The sequence below is a fragment of the Mizuhopecten yessoensis genome, unplaced genomic scaffold (assembly GCF_002113885.1).
Source record: "Mizuhopecten yessoensis strain PY_sf001 unplaced genomic scaffold, ASM211388v2 scaffold523, whole genome shotgun sequence".
NCBI classification, from domain to species: domain Eukaryota; kingdom Metazoa; phylum Mollusca; class Bivalvia; order Pectinida; family Pectinidae; genus Mizuhopecten; species Mizuhopecten yessoensis.
In genome coordinates, this window is record NW_018403589.1 from 1,284,405 (window position 1) to 1,299,983 (window position 15,579).

Here is a 15,579-nt window from a genome sequence, read left to right on the forward strand (position 1 = left end):
TCAATGTATCGATATCACAGAACCTCGTTAAACCCTCGGAAACCTTTTAGATTGAACGTTTGTTCCAGGCTGTGCGGCTTAAAACACATTTTAACATAAAACTGTTTATTTTTATTTCTTTACTTTTGAGCAAGACTGCAAACGTATCGACTAGCATGCCGTTATAATGCAACAGAAATGTGCACTCTTTGCTTGACAAAGGAAATAGACGTATCCGAAAGCTCGCAAATAAGTTTTCAATGTTACTGTCTGTGTCCAAAACAAACTTAGCATTTAATATTCATATCAAACTGATGTATCTCATTCCGAATACCATTGATCTTATTTCAAAGACATACGTACAACTAATGCAAACCCAACATGAATTTTGCAGCAGTTGTATCGGTTCAAAACCCTCTCTGACATAGAATATTTATGTCGATTCCACTTGTTATCGGCAAGAAACATATACCCCTGATACATATTCTTTTCTTCTCCAGATGATGACGACGATGACATTATAAACCATCTAGAACGTCTGATATGGTGTCATTTGGTACTCTGACCATCGTTCGCGCCATTTCTGTCCGTCTGCTGTTCACGTGCCACGGTCTCGTGTCAATATGGCGGCTGTACTACGTCACACACGACACCAGGTTCTGGTACCTGGGACTGGCCATGGCTTTCCTGCTCATAGAGACGTCCGTCACCCTGGTCAAGAACCGCGGCAAGGAGTGGAAATGGTCAGTCTTATTGTTTATTTAATTCTTTCGAAGGTCACTCTGATAATTTAAATCACCATAAATCGCATTTAACCCAGACATCTTACAAATGTGTCATCAATTATTCCATGAAGTCACTCGATCCTCAATTATTTCACCATATAAATTGACCCTCAAATAATCCTCAAAGTCATATGATCCTCAGTTAGTCCACAAAGAAGTAGTTAACATTTTATCTCTATTATTTAAATGACTGCACAAATAAAAAAAACTGTTTTACAGCAGATTCTACAACTGTATCTTAAATGTACTTTGACTTTACTTTAATATTACCTTGAACTCATTTGACCTCGATCTGATTCGGTCTATAATGATTGGTTTGATACAGATTTAATAAAATCACTCTATCACAGATGTATCTGTTTATTTCTAAGACAGGTTCTGTCCCAGTGTCTGTATATACCTAATGAGCACGGTGCCGTCCATTTGGTTCCTCGAACTACACGAGATGGAGAAGCGAATATCGACCACAAACGACAGTCGTGGACATGCGCAGAATGATTCTCTTGAAGATCTCAGCGCTGAACTTGGAAATGTATTAGGTGTAAGTAGTATATGCGTATTAGGTTTTTTTCAAATCTCTTAGACAAGCTCTGTAACATAGTGTTACGGATACCAGTTCATTGCAGACAATATATTCGAGAATTACACTGTGACTTTTCGTAAATAAAGTGACCTCTCCTTCGTATCTTTTCAATATATAAGTGCATCGCAACTGGGCTAGAGTAGTACTATCGTTAACCAGGAAACTTAGTTTGTTTGGGGAACAGTATAATGATAGGAGGTTAAGGGTTCGAATCCTGGGCCCGTATTCATGAATTCTGCTCTTATGCTAAAGCATGAATTCTGTGCTCGAGCAGACTTTCTTGTAACTCGCTTAAATCAAGTATCATGGTCAAAAAGTCAAGTGTAAACACTGAAAACTGTAGTCACGTACAATAATACATTATAAAAAAACCACCCTAAGATGGCCTCTTCTAAATCATTATGTCGTGTGTCTTAAATCAGTGTCATTGTGTATATCTATTGAAGTGATCGGTTATTCCGTGTCGTATTTTGGCAATTTGACTCACTCAGCACGATCTCATAACTTATCATTTGACAAGAGCTGTTTCTTATCGGTAACCTTTCACCCAGCATTATACAAAGGTGTGGAGACTATAAACCTATTATCTAAAAACACGACAAATCCATGTCTCATATCTCGTTTATTGAACTGAATACACCTTAATTCGAGGTCATATAATAATACCGAGGTGAAATATTCCAAAATAGTGTTTTATATTTCTCATTCCCTGTCGAACATATGAATGATCTGTAGGAAGTTGTCCTGGCCCTCTCGGCAGATAACAGTGTTTACAAAGATTTCATTTGTTTAATTGATTAACCAAACTTTCATCTTTGGATTTAAGGAATCATTTAAAAACTTAGGTTTTAGAATTTTAAACTTATGGAAAATTCAGCCGTTCGGCCCGGACACTGGGGTCATGATATTTGTATTGTTCAACAATCACTCTTGGGCCATGACCAATGAACTACAAGGCCCTGACCCCGGGCTATGGTTATAAACTACTAATCCCTGACCACGGGACATGACCTTTTGGGCCAATTGGTCCTAACCACGGGGACATGACCTTGTGAAACACATGGTCCTAACCACGGGGATATGACCTTTTGGACCACATGGTCCTAATTATGGAGACATGACATTTCGGGCCATATGGTCCTAACCACGGGGACATGACATTTTGGACCACATGATCCTAATTACGGGGACATGACATTTTGGACCACATGATCCTAATTACGGGGACATGACATTTTGGACCACATGGTCCTTACCACGGGGACATGACATTTTGGACCACATGATCCTAATTACGGGGACATGACATTTTGGACCACATGATCCTAATTACGGGGATATGACCTTTTGGACCACATGGTCCTTACCACGGGGATATGACCTTTTGGACTACATGGTCCTAACCACGGTGACATGACCTATGAGTTCCTTGGCCCTGACCCCGAGGTAAACACCTCTGTGCTATTGGGTTCAGGGCACATTTGCGCTTGTAACATTCAATTCACACCAGTAAAAGTGGTTCTAAAATGGTCAAATGATGACGTTTTACTAAACGATATAACCCCTAGATGTACGGTTTTGTATGTTTTGTGCGGAATTCAAATATAAACACCAACAGAGACAGAACAAAGACAACTATTAATTTGTTAATCATTGTATTCTATAGAGTCTTTTATCGGCCCTTTAATTGTCTCAACGTCTACAACTATTTTTGTACATCGCCTGTGGATGTAATACAGGTGTCGTGTCGTCACCGTCTCTACACAACAAACTAACGTAGATAAAGATTCCAGAGCTTCAATAAGTGTCCATTGTTTGTTAAGTTAATTAATTGACGTGAGAAGTTTGAGAACGAGACTATGCAAAGACACACTATTAAGGGTCCCAGTACTACTGCCAAAATCAGTAACAAACCATACATTGGACACTTGTTTACCGGCATGACGATAACATTTGTCATTCATTACTGAACCTAAACACATAATATGTAGAAGTTAAGTGAAAAAGGGTGATATATACATATATATATATATATATGGGGCAAAGAAGTAATTCCAACAGTGTGGACAAGTTTAGGTTGTCAAATTTTCGCATCGATCAGCTCCATTTCAAGACACAGTTTAACAGAACAGTTACATGTACATATACATCATATTACAAGAAGATAGAACTGATATATTATATATATATATAGAAAGATGAAATCAGTCAAATCCAACCTGAAGGGGAAGAAACTGTAGCAACAAAAACTCTACGGTGGAATTCTTTAGTTTTTGCTTGCAGTAGATCAGGACAGGGATCTTTAACAAAAGCCGGGTTTTACTATGACACGTAAGTCTGAGTGAATAGCTTATCGATCGATCGCTAACGCGAGTATTGATAAGATATTGATTAAATTTCAATAGATCAAAATCTGATTGGTTTGTTGGCAACATAGCGCTCATTATGTTTAACCGAGGAGAGATGTGGTCAAGTGGAATATTTAATAATTAATTCATTATCAATTAAATACTTTGTGATGGTTCCAGACTGTAAACGGACAAGAATACCCGATTTAATAGCGTGATAAATTCTCATAGACACACTCGTAGTAATTAAAGTGGCATCCGACCCGGAAAGCAATCAAGGCGTATGCTGTTTGGCGGAATCTCTTAGTTTATCTGGCCAGTCTTTGATAGATTTGTTCCGGGTGTAAATCTAGATAGTCCCTTATAGCTACATCCATGGCGTAAATCTGGTCAATCCTCTAAAGATAGTCACCGTGTTTTCGGCAAGATTGTATTGTTAAATAGATCTAAATCAAAGCGAAATTGATATGTTCCAGTGTAACAGTAGTTGTGACAATCCCACACATACCGCAAGTGAAACAAAATTAAAAAGACATGTGTCTCTGAATATTAAAACACTAGTTTCGTGCTCATAGTGATCAAGGTCTCAGCCGCTATGCTTCGAGCCTGATCATTTTTGTTGAATGACAAATTAATAAATGTTTAAAATAAAAATAAACAAAAAAATGAGTTCCTCGTAAATATCTGTTGGGCTCATACGGTTTGTTCGAGAAACTATAAAGAACTTAGGTTATTAACGTGTGTTAAGTATATACAAGTCGGGGCTCAGCTAAAGCATGTGTTAACTATGTACAAGTCGGGGCTCAGCTAAATCATGTGTTAACTATGTACAAGTCGGGGCTCAGGCTAAATCATGGGTTAACTATGTACAAGTCGGGGCTCAGCTATATCATGTGTTAACTATGTACAAGGCGGGGCCCAGGGTAAATCATGTGTTAACTATATACAAGTAGGGGCTCAGCTATATCATGTGTTAACTATATCCAAGTCGGGGCTCAGCTAAATCATGTGATAACTATATACAAGTCGGGGCTTAGCTATGTACAAGTTTGGGCTCAGCTAAATCATGTGTTAACTATGTACAAGGCGGGGCCCAGGGTAAATCATGTGTTAACTATATACAAGTCGAGGCTCAGCTAAATCATGTGTTAACTATTTACAAGTCGGGGCTCAGCTAAATCATGTTTTAACTATATAAAAGTCGGGGCTCAGGCTAAATCATGTGTTAACTATATACAAGCCGGGGCCCAGCTAAATCATGTGTTAACTATATACAAGACGGGGCCCAGCTAAATCATGTGTTAACTATATACAAGTCGTGGCTCAGGCTAAATCATGTGTTAACTATATACAAGCCGGGGCCCAGCTAAATCATGTGTTAACTATATACAAGACGGGGCCCAGCTAAATCATGTGTTAACTATATACAAGTCGGAGCTCAGCTATATCATGTGTTAACTATGTACAAGGCGGGGCCCAGGGTAAATCATGTGTTAACTATATACAAGTAGGGGCTCAGCTATATCATGTGTTAACTATATCCAAGTCGGGGCTCAGCTAAATCATGTGTTAACTATATACAAGTCGGGGCTTAGCTAAAACATATGTAAACTATATACAAGTCAGGGCTCAGCTAAATCATGTGTAAACTATATACAAGTCAGGGCTCAGCTAAATCATGTGTAAACTATATACAAGTCGGGGCTCAGCTATATCATGTGTTTACTATATACAAGTCGGGGCTCAGCTAAATTATGTGTTAACAATGTATAAGTCGGGGCTCCGCTAAATCATGTGTTAACTATATACAAGCCGGGGCCCAGCTAAATCATGTGTTAACTATGTACAAGGCGGGGCTCAGGCTAAATCATGTGTTAACTATTTACAAGTCGGGGCTCAGCTAAATCATGAGTTAACAATGTATAAGTCGGGGCTCGGCTAAATCATGTGTTAAATATGTACAAGTCGGGGCTCAGCTAAATAATGTGTTAACTATGTACAAGGCGGGGGTCAGGCTAAATCATGTGTTAACTATATACAAGTCAGGGCTCAGCTATATCATGTGTTAACTATATACAAGTCGGGCTCAGCTAAATCATGTGTTAACTATATAGAAGTCGGGGCTTAGCTAAAACATGTGTAAACTATTTACAAGTCGGGGCTCAGCTAAATCATGTGGTAACTATATACAAGTCGGGGCTCAGCTATATCATGTGTTAACTATATACAAGTCGGGGCTCGGCTAAAGCATGTGTTAACTATATACAAGTCGGGGCCCAGCTAAATAATGTGTTAACTATATACAAGTCGGGGCCCAGCTAAATCATGTGTTAACTATATACAAGCCGGGGCCCAGCTAAATCATGTGTTAACTATGTACAAGGCGGGGCTCAGGCTAAATCATGTGTTAACTATATACAAGCCGGGGCCCAGCTAAATCATGTGTTAACTATGTACAAGGCGGGGCTCAGGCTAAATCATGTGTTAACTATATACAAGCCGGGGCCCAGCTAAATCATGTGTTAACTATGTACAAGGCGGGCTCAGCTAAATCATGTGTTAACTAAATACAAGTCGGGGCTTAGCTAAAACATATGTAAACTATATACAAGTCAGGGCTCAGCTATATCATGTGTTAACTATATACAAGTCAGGGCTCAGCTATATCATGTGTTAACTATATACAAGTCAGGGCTCGGCTAAATCATGTGTTAACTATGTACATGTCGGGGCTCAGCTAAATCATGTGTTAACTATATACAAGGCGGGGATCAGCTAAATCATGTGTTAACAATGTATAAGTCGGGGCTCCGCTAAATCATGTGTTAACTATATACAAGTCTGGGCTCAGCTAAATCATGTGTTAACTATGTACAAGTCGGGGCTCAGGCTAAATCATGTGTTCACTATATACAAGTCGGGGCTCAGCTAAAACATGTGTTAACTATATACAAGGTACAAGTCGGGGCTCAGCTAAATCATGAGTTAACAATGTATAAGTCGGGGCTCGGCTAAATCATGTGTTAAATATGTACAAGTCGGGGCTCAGCTAAATAATGTGTTAACTATGTACAAGGCCGGGCCCAGGCTAAATCATGTGTTAACTATATACAAGACGGGGCCCAGCTAAATCATGTGTTAACTATATACAAGGCGGGGCTCAGCTAAATCATGTGTTAACTATATAGAAGTCGGGGCTTAGCTAAAACATGTGTAAACTATTTACAAGTCGGGGCTCAGCTAAATCATGTGGTAACTATATACAAGTCGGGGCTCAGCTAAAACATGTGTTAACTATATACAAGGTACAAGTCGGGGCTCAGCTAAATCATATGTTAACTATATACAAGTCGGGGCTCAGCTAAATCATGTGTTAACAATGTATAAGTCGGGGCTCGGCTAAATCATGTGTTAACTATGTACAAGTCGGGGCTCAGCTAAATCATGTGTTAACTATATACAAGTCGGGGCTCAGCTAAATCATGTGTTAACTATATACAAGTCGGGGCTCAGCTAAATCATGTGTTAACTATATACAAGTCGGGGCTCAGGCTAAATCATGTGTTAACTTTTTTTGAAAGTGAGCGAATGACTATTTCATGAAAGAGTCACACTTTCTTTATCACATAACAATACCACTTAAACTTAAAGAAATGTCCGGCCAATAACGACTTATAAGACACTGTATCTAAAAACAATATTATACATGTATATATCTCTAAAAGCAATTCTAACATATATCTCTTAAAGCAATTCTTACATATATCTCTAAAAACAATACTTACATATATCTCTTAAAGCAATTCTTACATATATCTCTAAAACAATACTTACATATATCTCTTAAAGCAATTCTTACATATATCTCTAAAAATCAATACTTACATATATCTCTAAAACAATACTTACATATATCTCTTAAAGCAATTCTTACATATATCTCTAAAAATCAATTCTTACATATATCTCTAAAACAATACTTACATATATCTCTAAAAATCAATACTTACATATATCTCTAAAACAATACTTACATATATCTCTAAAACAATACTTACAAATATCTCTAAAAATCAATACTTACATATATCTCTAAAACAATACTTACATATATCTCTAAAAATCAATTCTTACATATATCTCTAAAACAATACTTACATATATCTCTAAAAATCAATACTTACATATATCTCTAAAACAATACTTACATATATCTCTAAAAATCAATTCTTACATATATCTCTAAAACAATACTTACATATATCTCTAAAAATCAATTCTTACATATATCTCTAAAACAATACTTACATATATCTCTAAAAATCAATTCTTACATATATCTCTAAAACAATACTTACATATATCTCTAAAAATCAATTCTTACATATATCTCTAAAACAATACTTACATATATCTCTAAAAATCAATTCTTACATATATCTCTAAAACAATACTTACATATATCTCTAAAACAATACTTACAAATATCTCTAAAAATCAATACTTACATATATCTCTGAAAACAATACTTACATATACCTCTAAAACAATACTTACATATACCTCTGAAAGCAATACTTACAAATATCTATGAAAGTAATACTTACATATACCTCTAAAACAATACTTACATATATCTCTGAAAACAATACTTACATTTATATCTGAAAACAATACTTACATATATCTCTAAAACAATACTTACATATATCTCTAAAACAATACTTACATATATCTCTAAAACAATACTTACATATATCTCTAAAACAATACTTACATATATCTCTAAAACAATACTTACATATATCTCTAAAACAATACTTACATATATCTCTAAAACAATACTTACATATATCTCTAAAACAATACTTACATATATCTCTAAAACAATACTTACATATATCTCTAAAACAATACTTACATATATCTCTAAAACAATACTTACATATATCTCTAAAACAATACTTACATATATCTCTAAAACAATACTTACATATATCTCTAAAACAATACTTACATATATCTCTAAAACAATACTTACATATATCTCTGAAAGCAATACTTACATATACCTCTAAAACAATACTTACATATATCTCTAAAAACAATACTTACATATATCTCTAAAACAATACTTACATATATCTCTGAAAACAATACTTACATATATCTCTAAAACAATACTTACATATATCTCTGAAAGCAATACTTACATATATCTCTGAAAGCAATACTTACATATATCTCTGAAAGCAATACTTACATATATCTCTAAAAACAATACTTACATATATCTCTAAACAAATGAACATTAATTATACATATATGCCATTTACCTTTTAAAAAATCTGGCTTTGTTATAGGACACCTGCATGTACATGTATATTTGATTAATTAGATTAGTTAATAAACCGCATGTGATATCTATATAGACCAGCCCTGTACAGCTAACAGGGGACCTGGGAATGTGTTTAAGAAGGATATGTATAGACCTAACTTGATATGTAGAATGAAATATTAGATATGTTGAAGGCTTAGATATATACTTGGTAAAATGTCGACCAACACTAATGGAAATGATGGTGTGGGTTGGCATATCTACCCAGTATTGATATAAAGCCTTAGCATGTCTACTTCAGCCACAACTCTCTACAGGAATGGTCAAAACGTATCCTATTTTTACGAACCAACTTATCGAAATGAGATTCCAAGCTCTCCCGTTAAGCAGTCTGATCGCGCCATATATCATACTGTTCGTAATTTATTGACCACTTATTCATTTTTTAACATTAAATACCGGAAATTAACGGACCCAGAAGCGAGGGAATACCTTGTTGTATAACACTAACATGTACATGTAGCTCTCATAACACAGAGAAAGTAAAATGGGCTCTTCACGTTTGAAAATTTTGATGTAAGTATACAATTGATTTGCGACATATGTGCTTTTTCTGGCTGATGTTTTGTCAGAGTGTAAATGTACTACCTGTACTGTTGACTGTCAGAGTGTAAATGTACTACCTGTTCTGTTGACTGTCAGTGTAAATGTACTACCTGTACTGTTGACTGTCACAGTGTAAATGTACTACCTGTACTGTTAGCTGTCACAGTGTAAATGTACTACCTGTACTGTTGACTGTCAGAGTGTAAATGTACTACCTGTACTGTTGATTGTCAGAGTGTAAATGTACTACCTGTTCTGTTGACTGTCAGAGTGTAAATGTACTACCTGTACTGTTGACTGTCATAGTGTAAATGTACTACCTGTACTGTTGTTTTGTCAGAGTGTAAATGTACTACCTGCACTGTTGACTGTCAGAGTGTAAATGTACTACCTGTACTGTTGACTGTCAGAGTGTAAATGTACTACCTGTACTGTTGATTGTCAGAGTGTAAATGTACTACCTGTTCTGTTGACTGTCAGAGTGTAAATGTACTACCTGTACTGTTGACTGTCAGAGTGTAAATGTACTACCTGTTCTGTTGACTGTCAGAGTGTATATGTACTACCTGTACTGTTGACGAGGCGCTTACAATCCACTAAAACTACAAAATATAGGGGAGAACTCAACTCCAAAAGCTTTATTAGTGGTATCATTTGGGATGACTTATTCGTACTGCGTCATACAATCTTTTTTAACAAATAAAAATGTAAATGATTATAAGGAAAAACATATACAGTATGCACTTAGTTTGGTTTAATTTTGTTTAACGTCCTATTAACAGCTGGGATCATTTAAGGACGTGCCTCCATGTGTGTAGTGTATGCGTGCTTGCGTGTGTGTATGCAGGAGACAGGGTATGTTAGTGTGCTGGCCTCCCTGTGATAGCGCGGATCTGATGCCGACTTTATAGTGTTATCTCACTGAAATACCATGCCGAAGGAACCCATCACAGCATTCCGCCCGGTCACATTATACTGACAACGGGTGAACCAGTTGTTACCACCCTTCTTCTTAATGAACGTTAAGCATGGAATAACAACTACCATTTTAAGGACTTTGGTATGTCCTGGCCTGGGGACAGAACCCATTGCCTCCTCACCTGGGCGAACGCTCAACATTCGAGCCAAAAGCAATGTGTTGCCAAGCAAGGCGCTAGGATATAAAAGAAAGTTGGAAGTAGAAAGAAAGATAAATATCCCAAATATTGCAATGGGCGAAGCAGATTTATTTTCGTCGCTTCTGTGTCCCAAAAATAGAGGATATCAAAGCAAATCTCCAATTCCGCAGGGGTCCCACATTAGTCGCCTCCTACGATAACAGCAGGTGTATTCTTTCCCGATCCCCCACCTGCAGGGGCAGTTAACCGTATGAGTGGTAATTAATATATTTTCTTTTAATGACTAAAAAAAAGTAGTCATACCACACATAACTACGCTAAATGGATTCGTGGCGATTCTGAGATTGCACTAGACATATGTACTAACTGTTTTTTTTATAACCTTGTTATGCTTGTCGAGGTCAGCACAGATTGTACGATACATTTGTAATTTGTCATATCTGGCGTACTTTCAGGTCCGATTCGAGATCAGAATCCCGATCTTGTTGTCGCCTGACCAATGGATCAGGACTCTGGAACAAATCCTCTTGCTCATCTTGATCCTGGGACGCTGGATACTTCCGAAAGGAAAATTGACGCATGACCAACTATCTCAACTGTTGTTAGTTTATATCGGCACGGCTGCAGATATCGTCGAGTTCTTTGAAGCGTTTAAAGAAGAGGAGGTAAGAATGTGATTAGCAAGCCTATTGACACATATTACTCGAACGCAGAGACATCCCGCAGTAAATTACCATCTTTCATTTCCGGTCCATGTATGTATTTATCTTTATAGGACATGATAATACTGCGGTGTTTGCAGACATGTTAAAATTGCTCGGCTGGAAGACATCATCATTCATTTTATTTAATTCACATTGCAAATCTATTTTTCCTGAATGGCGACCGAGTTATCACTCTGAGAGCAGCCTATGGAACATGTATTGATTCAGCACAAGCTATAAGTTAGCTAATATTGCAAAGTAATTTCCTTTCTGAAATAAAAACGAAACGGTTTACATCATCTTGATTAAAGATGCACTGGACGGTCTCGTCTTGACGTGAGCTCTCCCATCTCGAGACGAGACCTGACACTGCGGAACATTTTATTACTTTGCACTATGATCTCGGGTTATGCATTTAGAAACCAAGGACAAACAAGCATTACGTAAGGGGTATCGATGTGACGTCAGAAAACTGAGTTGGTCACTGCCAAGTGATTTTTCACAAATGCCAAATTGGAAACTCTTATGTCAAAATAATTTTTATCCTAATTACTTATGATATTTTGCCTAAATCTAAGAATCTGCAATGTTATTTACATATTTTTTTAGAATAGTGTATATTCATCTGATGCAGTGTTCGTATCCGGACTGCAGTTTTGTCGTTATCTAAACACGTTCTATTCGAAGCAATTTTATTGAGCTAAACAAATCTGTAATATGAAATGTTTTGGTGCAGTTCTTGTGCCTCGACTCAGTTGACGCTTCGGGTCATATTAAGAATCTACGTGTTAACTATTCGTTTCTAGTATTCAGTTGATACTTTGAATCGTAAGATCAATTTGTTTATCGTTTCTAGCATTATCTGTTGATGTTTTTATTTGATGTTATCCTATAATCTGTTAATCGTTTCAAGCATTATGTTGACGTTTTTGACTAATCACGATCAACTGATCTTTTCCAACATTGAGTTGACGTGTTTGCTTGTAGTTATATATGCATTTTTGTTGTCAAGTTTTAACATGAACTGATGTTTGGGGTGTTATAAGGTCTTTGTTTATCGCTTCTAGCATTAAGTTGAACATTGAGGTTGTAATAAGGTACGAGCTATCTATTCACGTGACGCTTCGCGCTGTAATTAGTATTTACCTTTCGTTTCTAGCATTAAAACGGAACTTTGGTGTAAAATTATGTGCATATTTACCATATCTATCATAAAGCAGACGCTTTTGGATGTATTTTCGTAGTCAGCCTCGATTTTTAGTATTAAGTCGAAGCTATTGGTTGTCTTTTCATAGTCATCCCAGTTTCTTGTATAAAGTTGACGCTTTTGGTTTGGGTAACGTATTTAACACGCTTTGAGAGGTATTGCAATTAATTCGTCGTTTAAAGCATTAACTTGGCTTTTGGCAGTATCTGAGTATTTATGTTTATAGTTTTAATGCCATTCTACATTTTAAATCTTCTTTACAAAATTTGAAATACTTTTCAAACTCATTATTTTCATTTCTTGCCAGGTCCGTTACAACAAGATGCTGTGTATTATCATCCTTGGATTGTGGTCACTGAGTCTCATACAGTTCACGTTGGTATTGACTGCTGCCAAAGCCCGTCGGGATCAATCTGGCCTCGTGACCGGAAACGAGGGAGGGCGGCGCCAAAAGAACGGATGTTGCGCAGCAGACGTTTACGGAATCCTCATATCCATTTTACTTCAAGATCTCCCCTTTCTAGTACTCCGACTTTTATTGATTTTGAAGTATAAAGTTCTCAGTTACACTAATATGTTTTTCACTTCCAAGAACACACTCGTGATAATACTGTTGCTGTACCGACTTGTTGTGGTTTACATCGAACGTAAGAACAACAAACCGAACGCTTTAGATCACCGAGAGTACCCGCAAGACGATTTCGGAACTCCTCGAGAGGTAATACCAAGAAGCCACAGTGTCAGTCATAACATACGTCAGCCACCGTACGGAGGCCATCTTCCAGATGACAAACAATATCTGATGAAGACACTACCTCGTAGTAACAATCACAATGATAACAAACCAAAAATGTACAAACTTCGCCAAGAAAAATATCAGTGGGGAAAAGATTACCACTTTGAGCAAGTAGATGGTCGAGTGTAAACTGAAGACAAAGGTTCGGAAGACTTATTTATGTTTACACGTGAGTTTAATGGTTATATCTTATCTTGGTTTTTAATGAACACCCGGGATTAATGTTTTGACTGCATAACTAGAGTTACTGTATGACAGAGTACTAAGAAACTGTTACAATAGGAATGTTACATCGGATTGTAAGGTTGCAATAAGTACCTAGATACAGTGGAATTTAATAAGCTAGTCATTCGTTATTCCGGACATCTTCGAGGAACTGCACGTTTCAGCTCAAACTGGCCTTCGTTATCCAAAGACAGCATCAGAATACCTGTACGGACTACTTTCCGGGTGATACAAATACGAATTGTTACGGAATCCTGAATAACTTTGATCTCAGAATAATTTTATATTAGAATTAAACGTTCAGTGCAGATAGCTCTGTCTGTCATCAGCCTAGCGATTGGTCAGTTTGTAATGTATAGATCCGACAAAAAAACACTAACTGTGAGGTGTCGATTCTGTCAGAAAACAATCCCAGGATTCAGAGAAGGACATTTATAATCAAGAAGGTAACTCTTGGTATCCGAAGATGGTGATAATGTAAACTTTTAACGCGACACACGGGAACAGCACACCGATAAACGGGAGATAACTCCTTCCGAAAGAAAACATGTATAGTGCCATTGGGATATCCTCGATATCAAGGGGTTATGTTCACTTTCGCTCTCTACAGCCCTGGAATATGTCATAGCAAAAGTGAAGGCTCGGTGTGCGCCACCTTGTCGATCAGACAAGGAAACTAGCTCGATCCTTTGATGTACATCAAAATAATATCGCGGTCACGTAACGGTAAAAATGACAGGCTTTGAAGTCGGGCGTCTCTCCTTTGTAATCTTCTAAGGACAGGTATCAGCCTAGCGATTGGCTTTCTTCGCGCCTTCAATGTTGCTATGACATATCTCAGGGGTGTAGAGAGCGAATGTTAGCGTAACCTCTGGATATCGAGGATGCCATTGGGCTGTATATTTATACAACGTGAAAAATCAACCATTTGCATTCATTTTGCTGATTTCAACATTCCATTTACTTTTCATCATTCAATGATATTCATGAGTGTGTAATGCACAATCTTTATTGTTGTTAGACGACACTTACAGTCAGCGAGAGTTATCACCCTTATTGGAATTTATATTTACGTCTCGTGCGTTTATATTTACCGCCTGGGATAGCAATATAGACGCAAATTATAGGCAAGAGATTACCATTATATTCATGAGAATTCCATTCATGGTGTGGCAAAACTATAAACAGCCATGTGTGTTATTATGTTACATAATTACGTTAAGACCAAACTGTACATAAGCGAGCATGTAAACTTAAGCTTTAAATATTTGACCACATCCCTTGGATAACATATGATAGATGCTGAATTTGCTCTATGTATTTAAAAAATAATCATCCGAAGTTTTAGTTTAAACATATCTTACTGTACAAATATACAAATTGATTTGACAACAAGTTATTACAACTTAATAAAAGTCCTCTCCTAAATACATATGGTAAATACAATGTATATGTTTTTTGGGGAACGGGATGAGGATAGGGTGGAGAAGGAAGGGTATGGAGGTGGAGGGGAGGGGGGATAGGGAAGGGGGGGGGGGGTTACCTAGAAAAGAAATCGTGTAAACTGTGAAAAAGGATCCGCATTTGAATACATTATATATCATACAAAATTTCATGACATGCAGCCCGGTATAGTAATTTTATAAAGCATCCGAACCTACAACATTACCAAGAGGACCTGATACTACTTTCCCCATTTTGCTATACTACTTCAGAATACGTTGACAGCGTCTATCGAGCTCCTCCTCCGGCTGAGATGGATTTCATACCATGACGTCAATTCACAGGCACGCGCATTTTGAAATCAGAATGGTCTACACACGTTTGGATATCAAAGGTTACTTAGTGAATTGATAGAGCGGCTTGTTGTTTAGATATATAAGATATTAG

At 37.0% G+C, this 15,579-nt stretch overlaps 1 protein-coding gene across 1 annotated transcript; it reads left to right on the forward strand.

The window, feature by feature from the left end:
• Positions 1-522: 522 nt before the first annotated feature.
• On the forward strand, positions 523-14,979 carry LOC110450607 (transmembrane protein 26-like). Its single transcript, XM_021498220.1, has 4 exons — positions 523-722; positions 1,140-1,305; positions 11,213-11,422; positions 12,976-14,979. The coding sequence occupies exons 1-4, from the start codon at positions 523-525 to the stop codon at positions 13,591-13,593; spliced, it is 1,194 nt and encodes a 397-aa protein (XP_021353895.1). The 3' UTR covers positions 13,594-14,979.
• Positions 14,980-15,579: the final 600 nt, after the last annotated feature.

Bases quoted from the DNA above. Each gene is read 5' to 3' on its own strand.
- LOC110450607 (XM_021498220.1), top strand. From the start codon at position 523: ATGGTGTCATTTGGTACTCTGACCATCGTTCGCGCCATTTCTGTCCGT. The intron at 1,306-11,212 runs GTAAGTAGTATA...GCGTACTTTCAG, and splicing joins AACTTGGAAATGTATTAGGT to GTCCGATTCGAGATCAGAAT. The intron at 11,423-12,975 runs GTAAGAATGTGA...ATTTCTTGCCAG, and splicing joins AAGCGTTTAAAGAAGAGGAG to GTCCGTTACAACAAGATGCT.